At 42.1% G+C, this 27,182-nt stretch overlaps 1 protein-coding gene, 1 long non-coding RNA gene and 1 pseudogene across 4 annotated transcripts; all 3 read right to left on the reverse strand.

The window, feature by feature from the left end:
- Positions 1-341: 341 nt before the first annotated feature.
- On the reverse strand, positions 342-26,747 carry LOC116278606 (trafficking protein particle complex subunit 9-like). 3 transcript variants are annotated; one of them, XM_072957765.1, is made up of 4 exons: positions 26,607-26,747; positions 26,132-26,255; positions 2,661-2,874; positions 342-535 (listed from the first exon to the last, which is right to left on the reverse strand). In XM_072957765.1, exons 2-3 carry the CDS (start codon positions 26,246-26,248, stop codon positions 2,722-2,724), a joined length of 270 nt encoding a protein of 89 aa, XP_072813866.1. In that variant the 5' UTR covers positions 26,249-26,255; positions 26,607-26,747; the 3' UTR covers positions 342-535; positions 2,661-2,721. The 3 variants fall into 3 exon arrangements, 1 of the variants encoding a protein (XP_072813866.1); XR_012070197.1 differs by lacking the exons at positions 26,132-26,255; positions 26,607-26,747 and adding an exon at positions 4,626-4,727; XR_012070196.1 differs by lacking the exons at positions 26,132-26,255; positions 26,607-26,747 and adding an exon at positions 3,706-3,774.
- Positions 4,630-7,550, reverse strand: LOC140694616 (uncharacterized). Its single transcript, XR_012070198.1, has 4 exons — positions 7,349-7,550; positions 5,785-5,931; positions 4,919-5,152; positions 4,630-4,823 (listed from the first exon to the last, which is right to left on the reverse strand). It is a non-coding gene; the product is annotated as an uncharacterized lncRNA (long non-coding RNA).
- LOC140694615 (trafficking protein particle complex subunit 9-like) overlaps positions 26,682-27,182 on the reverse strand; it is a 50,119-nt pseudogene continuing 49,618 nt past the window's right edge.

A 27,182-nucleotide genomic window follows, 5' to 3' on the forward strand; every position in this document is an offset into this window, starting at 1 on the left:
TTTCCACGTTGTCAAGAGACCCAAGACTGACACAAAGTAAGAGATTCGAAAAAAGATAAAGAGGCTGAAATCAATGTCCTGAAAACCTAGCCAGGAATTCTAAATGGCCCAACTTAACTAACCTCAGCACTGCCGCATCAAGAAAGGGGTAAAGAGCACCTAGTCGAATTTTTTTTTAAATAAATAAATAACGACCCAGTTCCTACCACAGGCAATTATGATAAGACTGAGTATAAATTCTAACACCAAATAGTGTACAAATTATAATTTCTACTTGATTCAAACTGCTTCTTCTTAAAGAAGAATCTGAATTCTTTTATTCTTAAGACATATTTGTGGCATATGACCTAGTGATAAAATTTTCAACCAGCTTGTATTCAAAAAGTTCACCAATGTGAGAGTTTATTACATCAACTATTGCTTTTTGGGAAACCCATGTGCCTTGTCACTCTCTTTCATAAGATTTCCTGTGGAAAATTCAATCCCTCATTCAGGAAAGGGCTGAACAAACGGTCTGATGGAAAATCTTCATACACTGCAACACAAGAAAATGAAAATGACTGTGAGCAGCCCGTGAAGCCGGCAGACACACACAGCGCATTGCTGTGTTCCCGCCTCGACTTTCTGTAAGCAGCAGGGAAAAGGTGCATCTCAAGAAATAGTCATAAACACTTTTCAGGACCTGAGCACACAATTTCACTTTCCGGGTTTAGTGGGCTTCCATTTAATTCTATGAGAAGTGTTTAAAACAACAGAACAACAGCTGAGATAGGGTTTAAAGTAACTTTTATGTCTTAGTGAAAATAAAGCCAGCTGATAGTTATCATTTTTTGATTATTTGATCTCACTCTCCTACTTTACCTCTCCAACCACCTCACAAAATGACGGTGAACGTCCCCTCCTGGGTCAGAAGGCTACGTAGAAAGTACCAATCACATAGAGGTGTGCTTTGTTGTTTTATTTTTCAAAAGAAACATGTTTCATTCATGTGACTTAATAATTAAGATCAAGAAACAAACTCTATTCAATAAATATTAGCCAACACATGTCGTCATAGCTGCTCATCAGGTTTGGCCCCATGTTACACACATTTACATGAACATCTGCCATGTGCTGTCATGGGACATGGTGAGTGGGGACAGAGTCTCTGCTCTCACAGGGCACACAGCCTGGTGGGGGGCCGGTGTTCAATCATTGCCATTTTTTAATGTACTTACAAATTATGGGAAATGCTATTTAAAAAGAACAAAATGAGTCAATGAAAGAGAAAAATACAAGGACTGTATTTAGGCTGAGGGAAGACAGGGAACCTCTTTGAAGGGTTGACACTCCACTGAGACCCAAAGGACAATGCCGGTGCTGCAGGTGAAGGACAGGGACACACTGAAATAGGGCTGATATCCAGAATATACCCAAATCTCTTTAAACTCAACAAGAAGAATGAATAACCTGATTAAAAAATGAGCAAAATGCCTGAACACACACCTCATCATAGAAGGAATCTAGATGCCAAAGAACTCTATGGAAACATGCTCCACAGCATCTGTCATCAAGGGGATGCAGACTGAAACAGCGAGGTACCACTGCACAACTGTCAGAACTGCCAAAACGCAGAACACTGACAGCACCGAATGCTGGTGAGGACGTGGAGCGACAGGAATTCCCATGCATTGCTGGTGGGAATGTTAAATGGCCCAGATACTTTGGAAGACGGTCTGGCAATTTTTTACAAAACTAAACGTACTCCTACCATATGATCCGGCAACTGTGCCCCTTGGTGTTTACTCGACAAAATGGAAACTTATGTCTACACACAAATCTGCATACAGATGTTAATAGCAGCTTTATTCATAATCACCAGAGCTCAGAAGCAACTAAGCTGTTTTCAGTAGGTGGATGGATAAATAAACTGTGGTCCAGCCAGAAAATGGACTATTATTTGGTGTTAAAATGGAATGAGTTATCAAGGCATGGAAAGACATGGAGGAACCTTAAATGCATATTATTAAGTGAAAGAAGCCAATCTGGGAAGGTTCTGCAACTGTCTGATTCCAACTGTATGGTGTTCTGGGAAAGGCAAAACCACAGAGACTAAAAGATCAGTGGCTGTCAGAGGCTAGAGGGGAAGGAGCAATGAATGAGGTGCAGCACGGAGCATTTTTAGGGTCACTAAGACAGACTACTCTATATGAGGCTGTGACGGTGCATACATGTCATTGTACATCTGTCCAAACCCACAGAGTGCACACCACCAAGTGTAAATCCTAGTGTCAAGTATGGGCTCTGGGTGATGATGACGTGTCAGTGTAGGTTCGCCCATTGTCGCAAATGCACGCTCTGGTGCAGGCGTCAATAGTGAGGAGGCTGTGGGGACAAACTGCAGTTCATACACCCAATCCAGCCCCAGGCACCGCTGTGAATAAAGCTCTGCGGGTGTGTGGATTGTTCGGCCGCTCTGGCGTCTGAACAGCAGAGCTGAGCAGCTGCACCAGAGATCAGGAGGCTTGCAGACTCTGAAATACTTACTTCCAAGCCCTTGACAGAGAAAATTCTGCTCAGCCCTGTTCTACACGAATCAGAATTCACCCTGATGAGACAGGACAGCAGGGCCCAAACCAGGCATGGTTAATGTGACTGAAGCAATGTTTTAGTTCCAACACCTTTGCTGAAGTCCTGCAGGTCCAGTGACAGAATGTAGCCAGGAAGCGTCTGCAGGAGGAGTCAGTAGCAGGTCTTCCCGCCAGGCTCTGGGATGCCGGGGGCCGCGCGCTGCACGGGGGCCACCCGCCTGAAGAAGGCGGACTTGCAGTGGAAGCCGATCAACTCATAGAGCTCGGAGAGGATGCTGCACTGCTGAATTCGCTCCTCAGAACGCTGAAGCACAGGGAGAAAAGCAACAAGCATCTGAACGAAACATGTAAGTGAACAAAGACCCAGAATAAAAGTTTTCCCTTAAAACAGAGACCCGATGACACAGGAAGGAAGAGGAAGGCTGACTTCGTGCACTGACGGGACCGGATGCAGAAACGCAGGGAAGCAGCGCAGTGCAGATGCTCCAGACCCCTCCGGGCCCCACCTCTCTGCGTTCAGCCTGTCCTTTTACTAGAAAGGCCTGTATTCCCTGAAACAGAGGAATCTGATAACCACACATGAGAAACAGAGAAGGGAAAGAGGAAAAGGAAGGGAAAGTAAAGGAACAACAGTTCATCTAGACCCTAGGGTTTGGACGGGACTTTCACCAAACACACAACTTCTCAAAGCACAGAGCACACAGTGAGAGGCTGACAGAGTGACTGCGACTTCTGCTCCTTAAGCAGCAGCTACCTGCCAGCACACGCTGCGCCCCTTACTGAATCATTACAATCATCTCAGAAACGATTATTACCCCGGCTCACAGGCAAGGACATCTGAAACTCGGGGAGGAATTATTATCATCCTGGAAAAAGTCCCCTGACCCAGAAGTGTCAGAGCCTCCAGTAGAACCTGGACTAAAATGCTCCGGTTCACCACAGGCCCTGAGGCTCAGGCTGAGGCCATGTCAGGTCTGCACGGGCCCAGAGCATGAGTCTGTGCGACAGGGAATGCTCCCACTTGAAGTGCCAGGCCAAGACACTCAAGAACCTATGAAATGGAACCAAATCCCCAAACTAATTTCCAACCGACTGCCCTGTCCGGGAGGACTGCTCGGCACATCTGCGCTGTCACCTGTGCACAGGCTGAGCAAGGGGCCCAGAGAGTGGCATGACGTCCCAGTGGAAGTGGCTTGGAGACCACTTCAACACAGGAGAGACTCTCCCGGATTCCAACGTTAACTCTCCATTCCATTTCCAACTGGAAAGTAAGTTTAGACTTGTTTTCCTCTCCTAGAAACAAAGAGAGTGGTAACATCAGCAGGAAACTCAAGACAGAGGAAGTCTCCTGGCCATCTGGAAGGATAGGCCCGGGAGGGAACAGAGACAGGGATCAGAAAGACCCGATTTCCAGTCCAAAGTCTGCACGTCACTCGATTTGACAGTTACCGTATTAATACAGGTGATAAAATCTAATTATGATTCTTGGGAAAACTAAATGAAATAACGTATGCCACTAGCATAGGTCTAAAATCCTCCATGAGTATTCCAGAAATGGACGTGATCGTGGTTAGTTACTGTCTGCCAAGTCTTGGGTGCTAAGACCACATCAGCCAGCCAGAGATGTGACGGAGAATGCCTCACCAGCCAGCAGCCTTCTCCAACTTGGAAACTCATAGTATCTGAAGAACAGGCAGTGGTGGATGCTTTGGGACACTCTGGAGGTAGCACTCCAGTGATGACATTAAAAAGCTGTGGAGAATTTAGAGGACCATGCAGTTCAAATACAGAATACACATTCCATGTCTACCCACATTGATCTCTAGCTATGATGATTCAGAGAGGAAATACATATTCAAACTTACAACAATTTCCCACATAAGTGCATCAAAACTATTTGGAAAGAATGTAACTTTCTTTAGATCACAAAGCGGGGATTACAAGGTTTGTTCTAAGAGCCCTACTTGTAAAACATCTGCTAACATAACTGGGTCCACTATCAGTCATCAACATTCGAAGAGAAGGATGGAAAAGAACAAAGCCAAGCTAATATACTCCAGTCTTTTGTTGGGTTACGATGTCACAGAGGAGATGGACAAGTCGTCAAGGAGCCACTCTGCCGTGATCACGGAGCCGGGGAACGGGATGGGCGGCAAGATGTATGACGCAGCTGCAGCTGTGCCCACGCTTCTAGGCAGGTACCCAAAGTCACCTCGACAAGGTGTCAAACGCTTGTGCCCACGTCATCATCACCTGACATGTATTAAAGAGAAATGAAAACCTATAAATGGCCAATACCCTTGGTGGGTACACTGTCCAAAGAGCAATGTCACAGTTTGACAACTGACCATCTCAGTTCCCTGGGATTCATTCTTGGAGAACCTTAAAAACCACTCCTCTGTCCTCAAGAAGTGCTGCCTACTTGCCCTATATTTGGCTCAGGGATACAGCACGTTCACGTGGTCTTTAATGTCTGCACAGCTTTGACTGTCTTTCTCCAGGTTCACTTGTCCATTCTGAAGAGGCCTGAGTTAAGTCCATCCTCTGTAAGATCAATTCCCTCCAGTGACAAGTCATCGAGCCTGCAATTAAAAGCCAACTGAACAGGACTGTCCTCAGCTAAAAAGTTCACCCACCCTTCACTGCTTTCTTAATCTCCTCTCCTGGCTAATTGCAACAGACTAACACCTCCCTCCACCCAGCTCCCCAACTATGACAAACAGAAAGTAAGGTCCATCAAAGAGGAGACAACTCCATAGTCACCTCTGAATTCCTAGCATATAGTAATGACAATAAATAGAACTATGATTATGGCTTCTTTCCTTTAAAAGCTTTCTGGTTATTTAAATGAGACCTTGGAAGAGAGGTGTTTGGGTCCAGTATCTTGATCCAGAAGACTCTGGAGGTCTTTTTTGGAATGGCTGTTCACTGATTCATTCAAAACACAACTTCTCATTCCTGGAGAAGCTGTGATTTTCGGCCAGGAGTTTGTGGTCACTCTCATGCCAGAACAGCTTTAAACTAAATCCTTACCTTGGATTTGTTATTTTCCCCTGTTCCAAAAAAAATTGACTTTCCTTATTTTCTTGCCTTGAGGAATGTTTTTTTTTCTTTCTTTCTAATTCACCCTTTAGTAAAGCAGGCTTCTCAGGATGTGCTTGGCCTTACATAGGAACAGCCATCCAACTCCCAGTGTCAGAGGCCTGGGGCTCACCTCCGACCCTCATGTCAGGGCAAGTGAAACTCAGTTCAGGAGCCAACCAGCACCCCGGGGATTCTAAGGCTCGTGTATCTCCGAGAATTTCTGCTTTCTGGTTTGTCTTGGCTTCTGAGGATTTCCCCTCACTTTCTTGACAATTAGCTGTGCAGCATGAAAGATGAGGAAGGAAGGTTTTATTTCTTAATCAGCATTTTAAGGAACTTGTGTAATGAAGGTTTTCACAAGTTTCTAGAATCCTCCATTGCCAAGACAGAAAACACACTAGATATTTTCTAAATTTAGGAATCATGTGCATTTTTTCTTTGCTTTAGTTTTCTTAACTGCTAACAGACATTTTTTAATTAAAAAAAATATGGCCGCTAATAGGATAGAACATTGAAGGGGCAAACAAAATTAAAGGGCAAAGACAGAAAAATGATAAGTACTCTACAAAGTTAATAGAATACATACACTATGGATCAGATCAGCAATTCTCAGCAACAGCTAATTGAAACATGACCATGAGGTAAAACTTCTCTCCTGTCAGGAGATGGCCAACAGAAAATTGAATTAAAACAACAAATTAAAATTCTAAGTCTGGCGAGGTATAGAAGGCTACCAGCTACATGTGTCTTCTTCTGGAAAGGAGGGAGGCTCACCAGCCCTTTACTGTGGGGCCTGAGCCCAGGGGAGGGCGGTGAAATGAGCTCTGTAAGTACCCAATTAGCAAAGTGAGTGATGAATAAAGAGACGTGAGCTTTAATGACAGAGATGATACTACTATTCACTTGTCCTGTAAAGTATGTCTTCACGTTCAGTGATCAATACCTCGGCGTCCTGAGGGATTGAGATTATAGGAAAATGCACAGCCCGGGCCCAGACCTCCTCTTTGAGCTCGTGACACTGCACTTAGATGTCTCAAGGGCACCTCCAACTCTACCTGCACAGAGCTGACTTCACGGATCTCCTCCCATAGCCTTCCTGCCCAGGAACCCTGGTCGGGAGGGGAAGGTCTCACTGCCTCTTCCAGCTCAGGCCCATCACTCACAGATGGGCCTGGACCCCTTCTTCAGGGCCCAGATTTCCTCAGTCACTGAGTCCCACCACCCACACCTGTCCTACCAGGTACTCACTGGCACTCACTCAGCACTGACTCTGTGCTGGGGTCCATGCTGCACACTGTGCACATGTTATCTCACTCAATCTCCACAGCAGTCCTAGGAAGTGGGTACATCACTGCTTCAATTGATTAGATAAATTGTTTCACTTCCTTGAGTGCATCGTTCAAAGTGACACGGCTACCGAGCCAAAAACCTGGGACTGAAAACCACTTGAAAACTGAACACTGCTACACCTCGCAGCCACCCTACTCTGACTCATCACATCACCTCCTGCCGAGCCTACTAAATGTTTGCAAGCATTTTACAAGCACAAAAGTGATCTACGAGAGCACCCCACTCCCCTACTTAAAATCTGTCAATGACGGTCCACTGCCCTTAAGGGAAAGCCCCACCGCGCCTGAGCACAGCCCAATGGCCCGGCGTCCTCGTTCCCTGAGCGGCCGCGCTGCCTCACCCACCACGCAGCTCTACACGTGCCGTGTCCAGGACAAGGATGCTGACTCCGTACAACCTGGGGCTCTTCTCACTCGAACAATGATCACCCTCTTCAATACTGACTCTCAGAAAAATGTTTTCTCTGGATGAATCAATATCTTTTTCCTTACAACTTCCAGTCATTGATAATGAGCTTCCGCCAAAAGAGAGAAGAACTATTCCTCAGTCTCCTTATCTGAAAAGTGGGAATAACAAGGAAATATGTGAGGTTTTAAGAGAAATAATATTCATGTGAGGCTGAGTGACAATTCCCAACATACACTAAGCACTCAATATGTGCTTACTTAATATTAATAAGAATAGATTCCATTCCAGCAAACTTAAATCAATGTTTTATGGCTTTGTCCAACAGACTACAGACAAACTGTTGGACGAACCCCTTTGAGCAGATCAGCACAAGCGTCCTGGGAGAGGTAAGCGCTGGCTCCAGTTTCAGGGGCAGCCAACCAGCACTACGGGGCGGGGGCAGTTTGCTCAAACTCTTACATGTTGCTTGAGCATTTAGTTGTCGTTATTGAATAAAGACAGGTGTTCTTTAGTCAAAGCTCCTGAAACATAAATCTTCAAAGATTGATGCAAATTAGGTTTCAAGTACAACATTCTCCCTAGGAATTATTTGAAAATCATAGTCTTAGCTCCTCTGCACATCAAAAGGGCATGTTCTTAATGTATCTGACTATATACACTGAAAGGATTGTTTAAAAGAAATTTAGATGAAGCCATCCTAAATAAGCTCTCAGTATTATCTGCACAAAGCCCCACCCAAGGGTCTCATTTCTCACTTCCATGTAGGTGTTCAGGTTGCTTAACCTGGGTCTTGCTTTCTTATAACACGGGTGAGGGAATAGTTGTGGATAGATTTATGTAGCAAATATATACCTAGTGTATTTGCTGTGTAGGAATCCTAGAAATAAACAAATTGATATATAGTCCCACCCTTAAGAACCTCAGTCTTTCCATTTACAACAGCATTAAAAATAAAATGGGAGACACATTTAACAAAAATTTACAAGGTTTGTACGTTGAAAATTTTGAAGTCTCACCGAAAAAAATTTTAAAAGATCTACATATATGGAAGACATCCCATGTTCGAGGAATGGTAGACAATATTGTTAAAAATATTAAGACTCCCCAAAGTGATCTACAAATTCAATGGAATCCCTATCAAAATTCCAGCTGTCTTCTTTGCAAAAACTGATCCCAAAATTCATATGGAAGTGCAAGGGACCAAGGTCAGCCAAAACAATCTGGAAAAAGAAGAGCAAAGTTGGAGGACTCACTTTAAATGTTACTACAAATCTATAGTACTCAAGTCATTATGGTACTGGCATAAGTTTGGATACGTAAATCTATGAGACACAATAAAAACTCCAGGGGGGGAAACTTACATTTACAGTCAGTTTTCCACAAGAGTGCCAACAACACACCATTGAAAGAATAGTCTATTCAACAGATGGAGCAGGGTCACCTGGGTATTTGCAGGCAAAAGAAAGAATCTGGAATCTTGAACCCCTATTGTATACAACAAATAAAAATTAATTCAAAATGGATCACAGAGAGAAACGTAAAATCTAAACCTATAAACTTTCTAAAAGAAGACATAGTATAAATCTTTGTGGTCCTAGGATAGGCTATGCTTTCCTAGATATAATACCAACAGCAGAAGTGATAAAAAAAAAAAAACACAGATAAACTGGACTTCATGAAATTTAAAACCATTTGTTACAAAGGACATCATCAAGAAAATGAAATGAAAGGGGAAGGGGGTAGCTCAAGTGATAGAGTGCATGCTTGGTAAAAAAAAATGAATAAATCTAATTACCTCCCCTATAAAGAAATTGTTTTAATGTTTAAAAAAAGTAATATGAAACGACAATCTGCAGACTAGGAGAAAAATTTTGCAAGCATATATCTAATAAGAGACTAGTATCCAGGATATAAAACAAATGCTTACAACTGAACAATACAAAGAAAATCGACCCAATTTTTAAATTTGCCAAGGATTTAAATAGATACACAATTGGCCAATAAGCATATGAAAAGATGCTCAGCATCACTAGCCAAATCGAAATCAAAATGAGATCTCATCTTACACCCACTAGGATGTTTATAATCAAAACATGGGCAATAACAAGTGTCCGACAGGAGGCAGGGAAATGGGAACCCTCATATGCAGCCAGTAGAAAGAGACAACGGTGCAGCTTCTTTGGAAAAGTCTGGTGTTTCCTCAAAAGGCTAGAGTTATCATATGGCTCAGCAATTCCACTCCTACATATAGTGTCATCCCTCAGTGTCCTCGGGGGGTTGGATTCAGGAACCCACCACCCTGGATCCCATAATCCAAGGATGTTCGAGTCCCTTTACAATCAGCCATCTGGATCCATGAAGTGGAATCTACAGATATGGTGGGCCAACTTTACAGCCAACAGAATGAAAACATATTCTCACAAAAACTTGCACATCAATATTCATAGCAGTATCATTCAGAGTAGCCAAAAGTTACAAACAATATCCATCCATCAATGAATGGATAAAGAAGATGATCAAGAATAGTCCCACAAACTTTTGGTCATTGAATCTTTGACAAAGGAGCTGAGAAAATACAATGGAGTAAAGATAGCCTCTTCAGCAAATGGTGTAGGGAAAACTGGACAGCTGCATATAAATCAATGAAGTTAGACTACTCCCTCACAGCATACACAAAAATAAACTCAAAATGCCTTAAAGATTTAAACATGTAGGCAAGACACTTTAAACCTCTTAGAAGAAAACAGGCAAAACATCTGACATACATCTCAGCAATATTCTCCTAGAGCAGTCTACACAAGCAATAGAAATACAAGCAAAAATATATGTGGGATCTAATTAAACTTACAAGTTTTGCACAGCAAAGGAAACAGTAAGCAAAATAAAAAGACAACCTATGGAATGGGAGAAAATATTTGCAATGAATGAGACTGACAAGGGCTTAATTCCCAGAATATATAAACAGCTTTTACACTTGATAAGAAAGAAAAACAAACCATTCAATCCAAAAATGGGCAGAAGATCTAAACAAACCTTTCTCCAATGAAAACATACAAATGGCCAATAGGCACATGAAAAAATGCTCAATATCACTATCAGAGAAATGCAAATCAAAACTACAATCAAGTATCACCTCACACAAGTCAGAATAGCCATCATTCAGAAGTTCACAAACAATAAATGCTGGAGAGGCTGTGAAGAATATGGAACCCTCTACACTGTGCTGGGAATGCAGTTTGGTGGAGCCATTGTGGAAAATAGTATGGAGATTCCCCAAAAGACAAAAAATTGACTTCCATATGACACAGCAATCCCACTCCTGGGCATATATCCAGAGGGAACCCTAATTCAAAAAGACACCTGCACGCCAATGTTCACAGCAGCACTATTTACAATAGCCAAGACATGGAAACAACCTAAATGTCCAATGACAGATGACTGGATAAAGAGGTTGTAGTATAAATATACCATAGACTACTACTCAGCCATAAAAAATAATAAAATAATGCCATTTGCAGCAACATGAATGGACCTGGAGAATGTCATTCTAAGAGAATTAAGCCAGAAAGAGAAAGAAAATTACCATATGAGATCGCGCTTATGTGGAATCTAAAAGAAAGAAAACAAAACAAAACTAAACAAGACCAACATCTACAGAAAAGAAACAGGCACAGAGACATAGAATGCAAACTATGGTTACCAGAGGGGAGAGGGTGTCGGAAGGGATACATTGGGAGTTCAAGATTTGCAGATACTGACTATGTATAGAATAAACAGCAAGCTTATACTGTATAGCACAGGGAAATATATTTACTAACTTTTAGTAACTTATGTTGAAAAAGATTATGAAAATGAATACATGTATGTTCCTATAGAACTGAAGTGTTGTGCTGTAAACAAGAAACTGATGCAACATTATAAACTGACTAGACTTCAATGAAACTATTTTTAAATACACCAAAAACAAAAAAAAAGAAAAAAGATATTATTAAACCAAAAGAATAAATTAATGTTTCAGGCTACAACATGGATGATCCTTCAAAATGTATGCTAAAATAAGCCAGACACAAACGGACAAATACTGCCCTTTTAGGTGAAGTGTATCTAAGTGTTCATTGTACTACTCCTGTAAATTTTCCGGAAGTTTGGTCTATCAAAATAAAAATAAAGTGTACTATTCATTAAAAACATTAAACGATTCCTCACAGGAGGACTTTAAATAATAAATGAAGAAATGCATGTAAAGGTCCTGGAACAACACTTTGCATGTCCACAGTCACTGCTGTCACTGTTACTCAGAGGGTGGTGCCAGCGCTGATGAGAGCTGCCTCCACTCACTCCCCTGCAGACAAGAGTGAGGGCCTGGGCTCTGACAGGCAGGGGAACCGAGAACCTGGGTCAGATACAGCCACGCCCCAAACTCTGCGGTACCCAACTTTCTTATACAAACTGCTACATGTAACGTAAACACGCTACAGGGATGTATCTTACAACACAGGGAATACAGCCAATGTTTTACAATAACTATAAATGGAGCATCTATTGTACACCAGAAGCTTATATCATATTGTAAATCAGCTATACCGTGATAAAAAACTAAAAAATAATTTAAAAATTGTATCACTTTAGTATTCAATTCAGTTTTTAAGTAACTACTAAACAGCTTAGAATGTATAAATGCATTTAAGTGTGATAAGATTGTTTACATATATATTTACTTTCAGCCTCCTGCTAAAAGAGAAATTTAACATTTTTTAAACACAGCTTAACAACAGTAACAACAAAAAGACAAAGGTGAGAGTGAAGAGAAAATGGAGATTCAATACTTAAATGAAACCAGGGGGAGGTAAATTCATAAAAACGGATGCCATGAAGTCAGGGTAAGTGTTAAAGGCCGACTAGAAATTCAGCTGTAAGATTCCTGGCAGCTAAAGCAAAAAGAAAAAGATGACGGGGCGGGTGGTAGAGCTCAGTGATAGGGCGTGTGCTTAGCATGCACGGGGTCCTGGGGTCAAGCCCCAGGGCCTTCACTAACAGATAAATACACCTAATTACCTCCCCCCCCACAAGAGCCTCAACGAAAAGATAAAGAGAAATTTCTTTCCTAAAAAACCTGATATTAAATTTAGAATAAATACTTAAAAAAAAGAAAAATAGAAAAAGATGAGTGACACAAGCGATAATGCCCGTGAGATATATCTGAGGTGGCTGCTGGAAGGTCCCCATGTCCCACGAGCGAAAATCTGAAACATTCTTCTCACCACACAGAGTCATCCTCAGCCCACCCCACACCTCTCCCTGTTAAATGCAGGAGCACAGGCAGGGTCAGACCTTTGCTCTCTCTGTGTCATCACAGTGAGACAGGATGGAAGGGGGCAAAGCACAGCCATTCAAGGAAGGCCACAGCAATTAACACCAAAATGGTGAATGATTCAACCCCCAATAGGCCTTGAGGCTAAGGATGAAGAGATTTAACTTCTAGCAGATCTTGAGCTTCATTATACACCCATTGTAATAGTAACATGGTGAATAACACACCCCCAGGCACAATGGCAGTCCCAAGACTAGCCACAAAAGGTCAAAGGGTGGGAAATGGCCAACTCCCTGGGAATTCCATCCCCTTGCCCTTAGGCTGGTCCTTCTACTTAAGAGCATATGAAACCACCAAGCCCAGGAAAACCAGCAACACAGCACAGCCTCGCGGTCACCCCTGTCTCTCCCTCTTCGGAGAAGGCCCACACACTGTCTGTGGATTGGGTACCTACTTTTAATCTGAGCATCAAACCCCCACACCTCGTGGTGTTTCTCTTGCCGTTCAACGTATCTCTCTGAATAAATCTACCTTTACCCAACACTGGCTTGCTCTTGAATTCTTTCCTGCACGAAGCCTAGGACCAACATCTGCCGAGGCACATCCCAGGGGCCCAACCAAAGCCTGGGACACAGCCCTTCTCATGCTCCACTTATTTTTTCTTGTATCAACAGGACTGGGTTGTAAAGGGAGCTCTGAGGCCCCAGCTAAGGGACAGAAGCAGCCCCCAGGGCTCGAATTGGCGGGCAGCCTCTCCCCCAGCAGGGACGCTGGGGTCGGCCCGGTTGTCTGTGGTTCCTTGTTGTGCTGACTCCCCATCCAGAGAGCGTTCTCCCTAGGCCTGTCCCCACAAAACCCTTCTCTCCAAAATACAAGCACATCATGTCACAATCCTCTTGTTCAACCAGGAAATGCTCAGCCCAATTTTTCCTTCCCCAGTAAAGAACCTAACTGTCCTCCCTCCCATCCCACCATTTTTTCTTTGTCAGAACTCTGCACTCTCCTCTCACCATCCTGAACTCAAGTGCCTTGCTGGCTGAGACAGAGATGTTTCAGTCTCACACAGCCTTCGTCCTTTCACTTTCCCCTTTCTACCTTAAAAAGCCTTTCCTAAGTCTCCCACCCCTCTGATTCTGAACATCAAAAAGTGCTGAGGTTACAGTCACTATCTGCATACCTCCCAAGCTTTGGCTAGGTTTCCTTTGCAAGGTCTTCATTAAGGAGCTGCATCAAGAAGTTTAAAGAGGTTATTCTTACATCTGAGCCGAGAAGCCTGCATAAAATTGAAATGGCTTTGAAGAGAGTGTAAACCAGGGACAGAGAGGTCGCAGGTCCTAGTCAATAATGTCATGAGGCAAAATGTTCTTCAAAGGCTCAGAGTGGCTTCTGAACACGGAGTCGGCAGGGAGGAGGTGCCAGGCAGTGAGGAGGGTGAGTGACACAGGGTACGCTCCCCCAGCTGGGGAAGAATTGGATTTTTTTCAATTTTTCCAAATAATTTCTTACTTCCTTTTTCTCCTATTGTCACATACCATTTCCTACGAATTAAGAGAATCAATGTCAGTCATTTGGGCCACTTGGGAGAAGCTACACGATGCCATTCACAGGGTTGGGGCATGACAGCCAAAACAGTCTAAGTTGAAAGACCAATGGCCGTATTTCCAAGGTAACCACGGGCATGCAACAAACTCCCCAGTTTCAATGACCTCATCTCAAAGGTGGGGCCAATAAAACTACCAAGCAAGGTGCGTGATGATTGTGGCCGACATCTGTTTACTAGCTAAGTGCCCGTGACAGCTGCCGTTAATGGGGAATGAGTATGATCAACGAGGCCCAGTCTACCTGGTCACACCTGCCCTGCCTTCCTGCCTTGGTGCAGGAGCGGAGCTTGTTTAGCTGAGATGAACGCCCCCAGAGCAGCCCCGACGGGAAATCTCCCAGCTCTGCACGGCGAGGCGTGTTCCTTTCCTTCTCAGAGCTGATCACAATTTGCAGTCTTCTGTTTTTATGTTTATCCCTTTTGTAACTGCCTCCCCTCCGGAGTTTTTGCTCAAGCAGCACAGGGCCAGGTGTGTCTTGCTGCCTGCTGGATATTCTGGGCTGGGAGACAGCCGAACCCACATCGTGCTCTGGTGCTGAATGGAGAGGGCAGAAAGCACAGGGGCCCATGCTGAACTGAGGCCCTGCACCCAAAATTATGGTCTGAGTTTAGGCAAATTACACAGTCTTCTTTACCCTGAGATTCCTCATCTGTCCATGAAAAGAACTGCCCATGGCACACAGAGTTACAAGGATTAAAGGAAATCACCAAATTCACAAACTATTCAAGGGGCTACCAGTGCATCCTCAACAGACAAATGCTGCCTTTACGGCTCTGACACACGCCAAGCGGGAAAGCCGCACACAGTGAACACTGCTAAGTGCCAGTGTGTTAAGTGCTTCACGTGTGCTATAATACTCTTTACAACTTACAACAATCCCAGGAAAAAACGAATATTATCATGCCCATTTCACAGATTCACTAACAAGTTAAGAGAGGTTACATACTAGTCCAAGGCCCTATGGTGAGGAAATGGTGATTTAAAAATGAATCTGGGCCCAGGCCTGGGCTCCATCTCTCTCCCATCCACCTGACCACTTGCCTATGAAATCCACCTGTCCAATACACAAGTTTGCAGCCGGCCAGCTCTTAAATGCAATGTGTGCCACCGTTTGTCAATGTTGGTTAATTACCATTAACTGTTCTCAGAAACCACTACAGAAAAGAAAGGTGGACTCACGTCCCTGCCCACAAAGAAGAGGAATTCTGCCATGCCTTCTCCTGTAATGTGCAGAAACCCTTCCCTACACCACTAAATCCAAATGTCTGCTTCCTCCATGTTTATGTTTGCACACGGCTTATTAAAGTAGAAGGAACCTGCAGTAATTCGGTCTCGGCTGCCTTCCAAGGTTGCAGATTATCCATAATCAGTCTGTGAGCTAAAATACTACAATGTGAATGAAAATATTGCAACCATGTCAGTAAACAAAGAATGCTGAAACCAAGTCATCAGCGGCTGCCAACACACCCCAGCAAGGACAGGCCTGCAGCCCAGCCTCTGCAGCCACTCACCATGGTGCCCTCTGAGCAGACTCAGAATAAGAAAGGACAGGATACTGGCCCTAGATAGCTAGGTGCTTGTCTAAAGAATGAATTCCGAGTCCAAATGTTTGCTTCCTCCCATACATAGAAAAGCACTAAATTCTTGAACTTGAGATACCTGGCTTTCTTTAGATAAGAAGCAGTCTTTTATTGTTCCAACTTCCTGGTCTTTGTTGTAAAGCTCCTATATATCCTAGCTCCTCCTCAACCTCTTGGGAGCAGTCCCTCAGGGTGATCTGAGAAGATGTCATCTGGCCTTCAGTCCTCCTGCCAAATAAAACATAACTCTTAACTTTTAGGCTGCACATGTATTTCAGTCAACAGTTTTGGAAACCATAAAGGGACCCAGAGCAGATTTCTCTCTACCTGAGCTCCCCGAGTAGCCGGAGCCTTGGTACCAGCAGTGGCCCTTTGTGCCCATCCGCCTCCTCGGGGAGTCCAGATGAACCTGGGTGAGTCTCTCCTGGTTCTAGGATCTCCCATATTGGTTGATGATCCTGAGATTTATTTGGCGGTTTTTCCAGGTACCTGGCCCTCCAGTTGAAAGATACTGGGGGGAATTACCCACCTAGTGGGGACATACTGGGTGGGGCCTGGTTGAAACATAACGGGAAATAGCCACCTTGAATAGACGTCCGAAGTGGGGCTGGTGGAAACATACCAGGAAAATACTCACCCAGTGGAGACGTCCTGAGCGGGTCCAAGTTGAAAGACACTGGCTTCAGGACTGAGTGGTTAGGTAAGAGGCTGGTCTAATGTTTTCCTCACTTTGGTTACCTCCATTGAATTTTTCGGGATAAAAGTAAAACTCTTATGAGGAACCTTTCAACTCCAAAAATGGGACCCTCCTCCTGGCTGGTAACAGCTTTCTTCCGTGACAGAGAAACTTGCAGGAATGGTAGGGGCAAAGACTTCATGCCATAGAGTTGTCCCTGTGGGAAATCTTACTAGCAATTTTATTCTGAGAACCCGACCTTACAATGGGGAATAGAATTAAAAAAAAAAAAAAAGTAAAGAAAAGAAAAAGAAATAACAGATTGCCAGCCTCCACCTAATACCCCAGCCAGGTTTATATACGTACAAGACTTACAACATTATTTGGGAATTAGAAAAAAAAAATCTCACTCTGAAAGTAACTAACCAGGCCTGATATAAACAGTTTTTGGAATTCTGAAGTTATAAAAACGAAATCCCCTTTAGGGGAAACTTGGATTTCTCTTCCTGTGTCCTTGAATTGTAAACATTTTATCTTTCTCCGAGTGTTTTATATGTGTGTATGTATGTATATATGTGTTTCCTTTTTTTAAAGGAAACCTTGGACTCTGCCATGCAAAAGGTACAAGTATTGTGTACATATGGTGGCCACGCAAATAAATTGGGATTCTCAACAATCCTTTTGTAGTACTAATTTTCAGACATTTTGCCATCTTAACCTTTGTTGCATCAGCCTGGGCCACAAAGGCCTCTAGCTTTTGGAGAGTAAACTTTTGAATTTTATTTAGGCAACACCCCCACTCTCATGTGGAAATGCATCTTCATCTTATTGGTTTAAAATCACGATCTACATATATATAAATTGATGGCCATATGATGGATCCTTTAATTTGGAAAAACTTTTAAATTGGTGAAAGTTGAAAGAGCTCTCATTATAAACAGCTGTTTTATTGGTACCTATTAAAATCAAGTTTAAAGGTAGAAGAATATATTTAATGGTTAACCTAAGAACTTAGTTTAAAAAAAACACTGGTTTGAAATGCTACATTTGTGTTTTTCCTTTCCTATCAATGGTTTTAGAGATGCTAATAAAAACTTAGAATAATTAATGTTAATTAGGCTGATAATTGGAAAAACGATTGTAAAAATGTCGGAAAAAAAGATAAGGGGCTTATCCCAAATGGATAAATATTTTTAAATGGTTATTTTGAATGAGATAAATAAAATGGACATTTTTGGATTTAGATACTAGGTTTTGATACTACACTACGTAAAGTTAAGAAAAAGGGCCAAAGGGATCACCTACTGCCCCCAACATTAAAGTTCAAACAAGTCCGTTTTATTTAACACAGTTTAAAATATATGTATTTATAGGGCTAAAATATAAATATATATATATATATATATATATATATATATATATATATATATATATATAGACTGAAATACTTGATCAATGATTGGAACAACAGACCAAATAGTCAAATTAAAAATTGAGAAGGCCCTAAGCCCTTTGGCTCAAACTTGGGGATCCTAGAGACTTTTCTATAAAATTAGATACAATGCACAAACACACACACACACAAAAAAGCATCTGGCACTCCTTCTAGAAATAGGAATTACTGATTAAACCTAATAAATATAAAAATTAAAGGTATAAGATTTAATAAAATTGAGATAAAAGTTTCTAAAATTGGTATATTTAAATGGGCTTTATATAAACTTTCTGCTTAATTGTGTTGTGGGATAGATATGTTTCAATGGAAAAACGCTTCCCTTCTTGGTATTATAAGGCTGGGCCCATATCTGTCCCTCAGAAAATATTAATTGTACAAATAAAGGAAACCAATAGAGTTACATGAGCCGTCCAGTATAACGTAAAACTAAAAACTAATATTCAGTGGCTAATAAAAACATATAATAAGAGGTTTACCCTGGGTTTAACTTATAACTCAAGGAAAAGAGGCCTTACTAAATGCGTTATGCAAGCTTTGGAAGACATGATAAAGTAAACCTTAAAGTTTTAAAACATGGAATTCTTTGTTTACAGCTCTTCTCACTGATACAAAAAAGCAAATTAAGGATATACAATTGGGACTGGGTGACAGAGCAGTTCTCTGGGGAACTGGAAGCGTGTGTCTTTGTCTTGCAGATCAGAAATGTAAATTCACCAAACAGTGACCTAGGACTGAGCCTAATTAGCTCAATGAGATAAAACTTAAGGCCAAGAAATTTTTGGCATTTTAGAACTCAGAACTCTGACGGGTCCTTCAGACTTTGTCAAGAAATCTTAAATGTCTGTTTCATAAATAGTAAGCCTTAGTGATTTGAGCAAGCAAATTCAGCTTACTCCAGCTATTATTATACCTATCTTATAAGTAAGTTTCAAAGTGAAGCTATGAGATCTCTAGCTTTTGTCGTTTTATAAGCCTGCATGCACATTATAGACGTGAGATATTTCTACAGCTAAAAAAAAAAATCAAAGTCAAAGAGCTCTGCTTAATTGGCATAAAAAATAAGAGATTACAAATGAAGTATTTTTAAAATAGAAACTGACCAAATTGAATTTCAGCTTCACGTGAACTGGAAAGTATTCAATATTAAGATAATATTTGATATTGTTCAGTTTAAGTACGTTCTAATTAATATAAACATCTTTAAAGTCATCAATATTAACTATAATACCTTTACTGTACCTAGGTTTAATGAAAGTCAAATAAGATCCTGTTATATCTGTTGCAGATTTGTCAAGAAAAAAATAATAGAAATGTGGTGTGGTAAAATTTTAAGTAAATTAAATGCAAATGAGATGAGAGCTTTGGGTTCATTTTTAAAATGTATGCTTAAGATAATCTCTAAATGATTGGTATCTTTAAATTCTAGAGATGTGCTAAATTAAGTTAACTGATAGGATTTTACTAAATAGCTATGCCATTTTCAGATAAAATAAGATTGAAATATGAATTACTTAACATGTAACTTCTTCTTACAGAGAAACTAAAGGTGTTTAGAAATATTAATAAATGGTTGGTGCCACCCTGAAATAGTCTCTATTATTAAGGGAATGATCTCAGAATCCTAGGAAAGTAAGAGAAATGTGTAAAGGAAGATATAAGAATGGAATTATATTTTGTTAAGGAAAAATAGTGACTTTCTCCTGAAGCTGGTTACTTCTGAATGGAAGAGAAAATAAGGGACACACTAATATGAGTATAGAAACTGTGGAAGGCTTGTGGAAGAGGAACCCTGAGGAAAGAGTTTTGTACGTGGTCGGAATTGGCTAAGTTTGCAATGAACTTGGGCAAAGTAAATGAATCTTAGAAGCAAGCTGGTACAAGACTAGATTTGGTTTTTTCACTGTTAAGAGGACAAAATTTTCTTAAAATGTTAATCCACTTTCAGTAACAAATTGTAAAACTTCTTATACCACTTAACTGATCTGTTCTGCCTTTACCTTTGAAGTATTTTCTTGTTAATGAATAAGTACTTCTTTACAGTGAACTATAAGTTTATCTGACCAAGTGTTCTCAAATCTTTTAACAAGCTACCCAAATATCAATTTCCAATTAAAGTTCTTTTAGTCTCCAGTTAAGTTTGGGATGCTACAGAGGGCCCCTGAAACATCCCAAAGAGAGATTTTAAACTAGTAAGTTTCATTTGGCATGTTAAATAACATGGTATTGTCAACTGAATAATAAATCTTCCTAGGTAATATTGTATGAGAAAATATTATTAACATAGATATTCTAGAAATTATATGGACTCCCTAAAATTCTGGTATATCTGAAATGTTACCAGTCATAATTCTGGTTGTAGTGATCAGGTTTCTTTATTGATTATAGTGTAACTGTGTTTAACCATGATTTTAAATCTTTTGTCATTTATAGACAGTTAATTGTTTTCTTCTGATGGTTTTGCAAAATGCTTTCTCTTCAAGGAAATTTACTGATTTCTAATAAATTTCAAACTATAACACTGAACTAAACTGGGTATGAAATTTTAAAGGTCTAATGAAAACTCTGATTAAATGAATTAATTACATGGGACTGAGTAAACTGGTGAATATGGTTATAATTTTTGATTTTGTCTGAAATACTCCTGGCTTTTAACCTGTTTCCCAGACATAAAGAAACTATTCTCCTTAAGCTAGTTATGATTCACAGCAATTTGATAAATTATACCTATGTAATCCGACTTGGAACAGTTATCTTTTCTCTCTATCTGATCCCTCAAGAGACTAAAAACTCTTAGGTCCCCAGTGGCTCTATCAGACAAATGAGGAAGATCATCCCCTAACAGATATAGGAATCTCAAGGTATTTTAAGGATTTTAAAGAGAAAAGGATTTACCTAAATCTGTAAGGCAGAAACCCATGACAAGCCCTTGACGTGGCTTTCTTGGCCTTAGGAAATCTTATTAACATTCTACCCTGAGACTCCTTATTAAAAGTTCCAACACAGCCAATTTAAAAAAGCCTATATGATCAAATAATCAGACTTAACTTGTAAACAAGTTAATCTTCATTTGGCTATATTTGAGAAAAATGAGGGTAACTTTAGAGAGAAAAAAGATTATATTTTAGAGGATATTAAATTCTAGTTTTGTTAATTGAGGTCTATATTTACTAAGGCACTTCCCAGATCATTCCTTGCTGTTATGTCACATTGCTGTAAAGTTTAATTGAATTATGAAAAGGATACTCTAGGTTTGTTTCTGAAGCTCAGTAATCTATCCTTGGGTAAATTTCCAATGCCCCATGACCTGCAGCCAGGGGATTATACATACTGGAACAGGCATGACTTAAAAAACTGTCTCCATCCTGAATGGAAGGACCCTTTATCAAGTACTCTTAACTAGACCATACAAACCAAGGCTGAAGGAAACGGACTTTCAGATTCATTTCCTATCAGAAACAGACCCTACAGTGCACTGGCCTATAGAGCACTGCTCACCTTAAAATAATGCCCAAATGGAGTAAAAGCTACCAGGCCAGAATGAGAAGAAGACGACATCTGACGTAGACAGCTGACCCAAGACAACGGACCATGCCTGTATACCAATTACTTTGATAATTTCTCCTACCTTTGATTATGAACTACACCTATTGTTAAGTTTATGGTAAATTACCTATGTCTAGTACTTCTGTGTTACTTTGGTGGGTTTCCCTACTCAAAGGCTCTAACTAGATAGCCCTCAGAAACGTTATTCTAAAAAGGAAATTATAGTTCTCTTTAGGCCACTGTTGATCTTACAAGGTGGGTGACCTCACCTGGCCAAATAATACCTGCTCTGACCCTGCCCATAAATATGAAATTTCTCATAAGGTAACTCAAACTCAATTAGTAACACAAGAACAATTTTAACCCAAAAATATAACTTCTCGGCTATTAAATTCTTACTCATGACTTTATTAACGTTACTAGCTGTATTACTTATATCCTGTCTATTTTATAAAATTGTTGTCTGTTACATTTCCCTATGTGTAACTAGGCCTACAAGATTGATGATGGCTAAACATCTTGAAGAAATAGATAAAATTTATAGCCCTGCATAAAATAATTGTTATAGTGTGATTCTAGGTATGGGAATGACCAAGGAAGGGCGAACATTTCCTGGATCATAATACACTAGTAAGACAGGAGATCCAGAGAACTTTTAGTATGAACAGGGCCTGATAAAAACACCTAACACCTTGAATGGCAGTTCAGAAGATTCTTCACCTGAACTAGGAATGAGCCATCCTAGCACCGTGGGACAAAATAGGTCATGAAATGTCTCTCAAAATATTGGTCGAATTTAGGACCAAGGGGGAGCACTGTGAATGAAAGTACTACAATGTGAATGACAATACTGCAACCATGTCAGTAAACAAAGAATGCTGAAACCAAGTCATCAGCGGCTGCTGCCACCCTCCAGCGAGGACATGCCTGCAGCCCAACCTCTTAGCCACTCACAGTGGTGCCCTCTGAGCGGACTCAGAATAAGAAACGACAGGACACTGGCCCTAGATAGCTAGGTGCTTGTCGAAGGAAGAAATTCAATGACCAAAATGTTTGCTTCCTCCCATACATAGAAAAGCACTAAATTCTTGAACCTGAGACACCTGGCTTTCTTTAGATAACAAGCAATGTTTTATTGTTCCAACTACCTGGTCTTTGTTGTAAAGCTCCTATATATCCTAGATCCTCCCATACACCTTGGGAGTAGTCCCTCAGAGTGATCTGAGAGGCTGTCATCCCGGCTCGAGGCTTCCCCCCAAATAAAACATAACTCTTAACTTTTAGGCTGAACGTTTATTTCAATCAAATCCCAGAATAGACAAAACTCATCAATTCTGTCATGGAACACACGGGTTCAGGAACCAGAAGCATGTTCTAGTCCCAAAAACTACGGGTTCCTCTTTCTACCTGTCATTATACAATCCCACCAGAACTCATTACTTTGCTGTCTGCTCATCTGGCATCCAAACTCAGAGAAGAGTCAACTCAGCAGTGCGCCCTACTGGGGAGAACCCCCCGCAGCAGCACTGCGGGCTGCCTGCCCTAACGCACGCTCTGCTGACCCCTAGTGTCCTCCGTGGAGACCAGGCCAACAGAGCTGTTCCCAACAGCTGCAAAGTCCCACAAGTTAAATAAATCATTTTGTTTTATACGATATGTTATGTATATACCCATCTCTGAAAACAGCTTTGCCAGAAGCCCAAATCTTCAATATTATTCTGCAAAGGCAAATCCGGTCCCCAAGGGAAAACATGTCTTAAGACGACGCTAAGGCCTCCAAAGTCCTCTCCACGACCATCAACCAAACTGCCTGCAGGTCTGCAGCTTCAGCAGGCTACATGTCTGCTTTTAAAGCAGTCCCTTCCTGTCCTCGTGTGCTACAATGTCCCTCTACACCCTCCCATCTCAGGGTAAGTGCAGCCGCTGCAGAACCTTGCAGGGCAGCACTGACAGGACTGGACACAGAGGATCAGAGCTAAACTAAGCCTTCTGATGACACGAGCTGGTCACTCTGTCACTTTACACATCAAGATATATAGAGAGAGAAGTGGGGTGATATTGCTCAAAGTCACACAGCTAATAAGTTGAAAAGTCTATAACTCTGCTACTCCCTCCAGCGAGACGCCCCAGTTGGGACGCCCACAGGGTTCTCTTGTGCCTGCCTGACCAGTCCTTTCCTGTCACTCATAACCCACCACAGGGTCAGACACTAGCCTGCCTTTTTCAGCATCTTTTCCCTCCAGTCTCTCAGGAACAAGGCTGTTCGGGCCACTGTATGACTTCCAGCTCCCCAAACCCTCCGTGCTCAGGCTGGTCTTGCCTATGCATTCGGCCACCTGTACAGAGGATCTTCCTCCCCTGCAGGAGGATGTTTCCACTCTCCGCAGGGACACCAACTCAGGGGAGCCCTCTTCTCCCCCTCAGCATGGCAGGTGTCCCAGGCCACATCACGAGCTGCCCCATTAGGACTGTGGGTGCCAAGGTCTGCTAATCAGACCAGCAGCCTTAGAGCCAGGGATCATGCCCGGGCCACCCTGCAAACCTACTGTCCGCCTCACAGCCCCCAGCCAGCAGGTCACCTGGAAGTCACAGCAAGTGCCCCACCCAATCCAGAAGTCTCTTCATTTGCCAGCACCACTGATGACTGGTTTCCAAACTTTGGTCAGTTTCGCACAAAACAGCAGCTTCCGCTGTGAAGCGGGGGGGCTTTCGCTTCTGCGTCCCATCCTTACTGGAAACGTCAAGGGAAACCAAAAGGCCTTTTCTCAACCATTTTCTGATGACACCCTCCCACCCACAATACTCACATTCTCAACAGTTTGGGTCCACTTGATCTTGTTTCCCTTATGCTAAGGGGCTCAAAACACTGCAGGATTCTTTCTCTTTTGAGGGTATTTGTACTCAGTTTATCGGCTTAATCTGTTTTTGTCTCTCTCTTCAGTATCCCTAACAGTTGCCACTTCTTACTCCTTTCAGCAGCCTCCCTCCCAACATCTAGTCTAGGAAACCAGCTGTGATGAGGGGCCCGGGGGCAGTCACAGAAGATGCAACTAAGGCACAGAAAGCCTACAAAATTTGCCCAAGAAGATCAGCCTCAACCCCCAACATTGTGTGCCCCGTCCCTCTTTTTAACTCTTATGCTAAGCAAGCTAACTTTTTGTAGATTATGTTTATAAACAGATGAGGTATCAAAATACATACAAGGACAAACATCAACTCTTAGATGTTCATTAAATACACTATTTAGTTTCCATTTATTTTATTTCTATTAAAAAAAATTAAGAACCTCTGCAGTCAATATAGCAAAAGTTTACAGGGCTTTAAATCCAGAATATAGAGGTGTTAAGTCTGTCATTACTCATACTTATTTGTATGTTCACAAGACAAAATGATTTGAAAGTCTCTCTCCTCTCCCCCTACACACTACTGGCTCTCACCAGAGCTCCCAGATCACACATCTAACAGCCTTTCACTTTACCCAGAGCTGAACTCTTTAGTTCCCCCCCGGAACTCCCTCTGCAGTTTCCCTCCTCAGAGCACAGCATGACAATCATTTACCTCATTAATCCACACAGAAACCTGGGCCTTACTCCATCCTACCTTCACAGACAGCATTCATCCTTTCCTTTTAACCATCTAAACATGTCTTCATTCTGTTCACTTTTACCCACTGACCGTCCCACAGCTCAAGGGGAAGCCACCAACACTGCCCACCTGGACTCACGAGTCTCCCAAGTGGCCCCACAGCCGCTCTCCCCTACTTGAGACAAATGGGATTGTGTCACTCCCGTGCTTTTAGGACTCTTTTCAAACCCGCTCTTCTTAGAAGAAACTCCCAGTTCTTCACCTGGTGAAGGTCTTTACCATGAAACTGTCAGCTCAGGGAGGGCAGGACACGCCCTCTCCCCTCGGCCCCGCCCTCTGGCAGAGCATCAGCTTCTGAGGACCTGCTGAGCTACACCAGCCTGTTTTCTAAACCTGGTCTTGAGTTCTTGGCAAACTGCTTCACTTATGTACACAAATCCAAGGAAGATAAGAAAGATTTTAGATGTTGAGCTAGACTATTGATTTGGGGATTTTGCACTAGCAACCTGCAAGTACATGTTCTAATGATTCTGTATTCTTAAAACCATACCCAGATTTAAGTAGTATTTGTGGAATATCTTCGAAGTAAGAGGGACTGTACTTTTACAGGCTTTATATTTTATAACATGAACAACCCACACAGGGTCACAAATGGAACTGCCTCACAAGTGACAAGACATGTGAGAGGCATATAGAAACAGGTCACAAAGATGGTAAGAGCAAAGTTGTTTCTCCAACCCCCGAAAAAATTCCTCAAAGAACAGAAAACTCTGAATTTTGAAAGTAAAATACTATCATATAAAGAAATAAAATAAATAATCCTCTTCATCAGGGATTCAAGATCTGACTCCAGAATTTTTAGCATGTCATACTGAATCCTAGCACAGGAAAATCAGATGGACTAGTGGTGAGTAAGTTTCAGAAAAACTGCAGTAATTCCTCCACTTGTAAGTGGACATACACTCACCTGTCGAAGGTGAAAGTAAACCGCATTCTGGAGAAATTTGGAAGCTTCCAGGCTCTGCTTCTGGATGGCAAGGACACGGACAGCTTCGAAGCATGCTTCTAACTGAGTCACCAGCATTCTTACACTGCAGGAGGTAAAGGAGGCCCTCAGTCAAGAGCTTTGGGGCCGTGTCTCACAGGCCGGGCCTCGGGGACTCAATGCCCAGCAGCAGCCCGGCCCCAGGCGAGGACCCGCAGTGTGGCCCACCCAAGCAGGTGGGGCACTGTGCTTGAGAAAGCCCATCCCCGATGTGGGCAAGAGGGGCTGGTGGGGTTGTTTGAACATATAAATGCTCACAGAAATACACCTACACATAATCAATTGATACAATTAACAGGAGCAGGCTATTTAATAAAATTTCAATTGTCAGTGGTAATTTTATCATTCCTTTTCGTTTGTCCCCTGCACTCTGAGACAGGCTTAGGCTCTCTCACACCTGCAGCTCTGATGCAATAGTTGTGAAGTTATTTTACTTTGCTGCAAGTGTCTTCGTTCCCCGTGTCGCTGTGACTGTCGTCTCTTACACAGTCAGATGTCTTCCTGGATCTCTCCCTGAGTTCCTTGCTCCTGCTTTTCAGATCCTAAGATAAAGGGCAAGGGAAGACACATGACCAGAAAAGGCACTGTGGACTTGATCAAAGTCCTCAGTGACCCCTATGTGAGTGCTGCCCACCCCTTACATTCGATTCTCATGGTTCTGCCCAGGGTGACATCCAGACAGGAGAGCGTCCTGGGCCAATTAAAAGCTGTGTGGCTTGGGTGCGGGGACGGTGCAGGAGCTGGTTCCAGGGTCGTGCCCCTCCCCACCTCTACTCCTCTCTTTCCTGAGGCCCAGCTGCCTATTCCCCAGGCTCTCTGATCTTCTGTCCCTCTCTTCTACTCTACACCAAGCCCTTTTCCTCTTCCTTTATTCCCTAATTATCCCCAGCTAGAATGATTTTTCAATCACAGTATCTGAAAAAATTTCCTGCAGCTGAAAAAGAGGTCTCCAGAGGTCAATGCCCATATGCTG

This window comes from Vicugna pacos, unplaced genomic scaffold (assembly GCF_048564905.1).
Source record: "Vicugna pacos unplaced genomic scaffold, VicPac4 scaffold_66, whole genome shotgun sequence".
Lineage (NCBI taxonomy): Eukaryota > Metazoa > Chordata > Mammalia > Artiodactyla > Camelidae > Vicugna > Vicugna pacos.

What these genes read in the sequence shown, in the direction of transcription:
- LOC116278606 (XM_072957765.1), bottom strand. Translation starts at nt 26,248, where the DNA reads ATGCTGGTGACTCAGTTAGAAGCATGCTTCGAAGCTGTCCGTGTCCTT. An exon ending in TTTACTTTCACCTTCGACAG is followed by an intron (nt 2,875 to 26,131) that starts GTGAGTGTATGT and finishes CCTGTGCTTCAG; the next exon opens with CGTTCTGAGGAGCGAATTCA.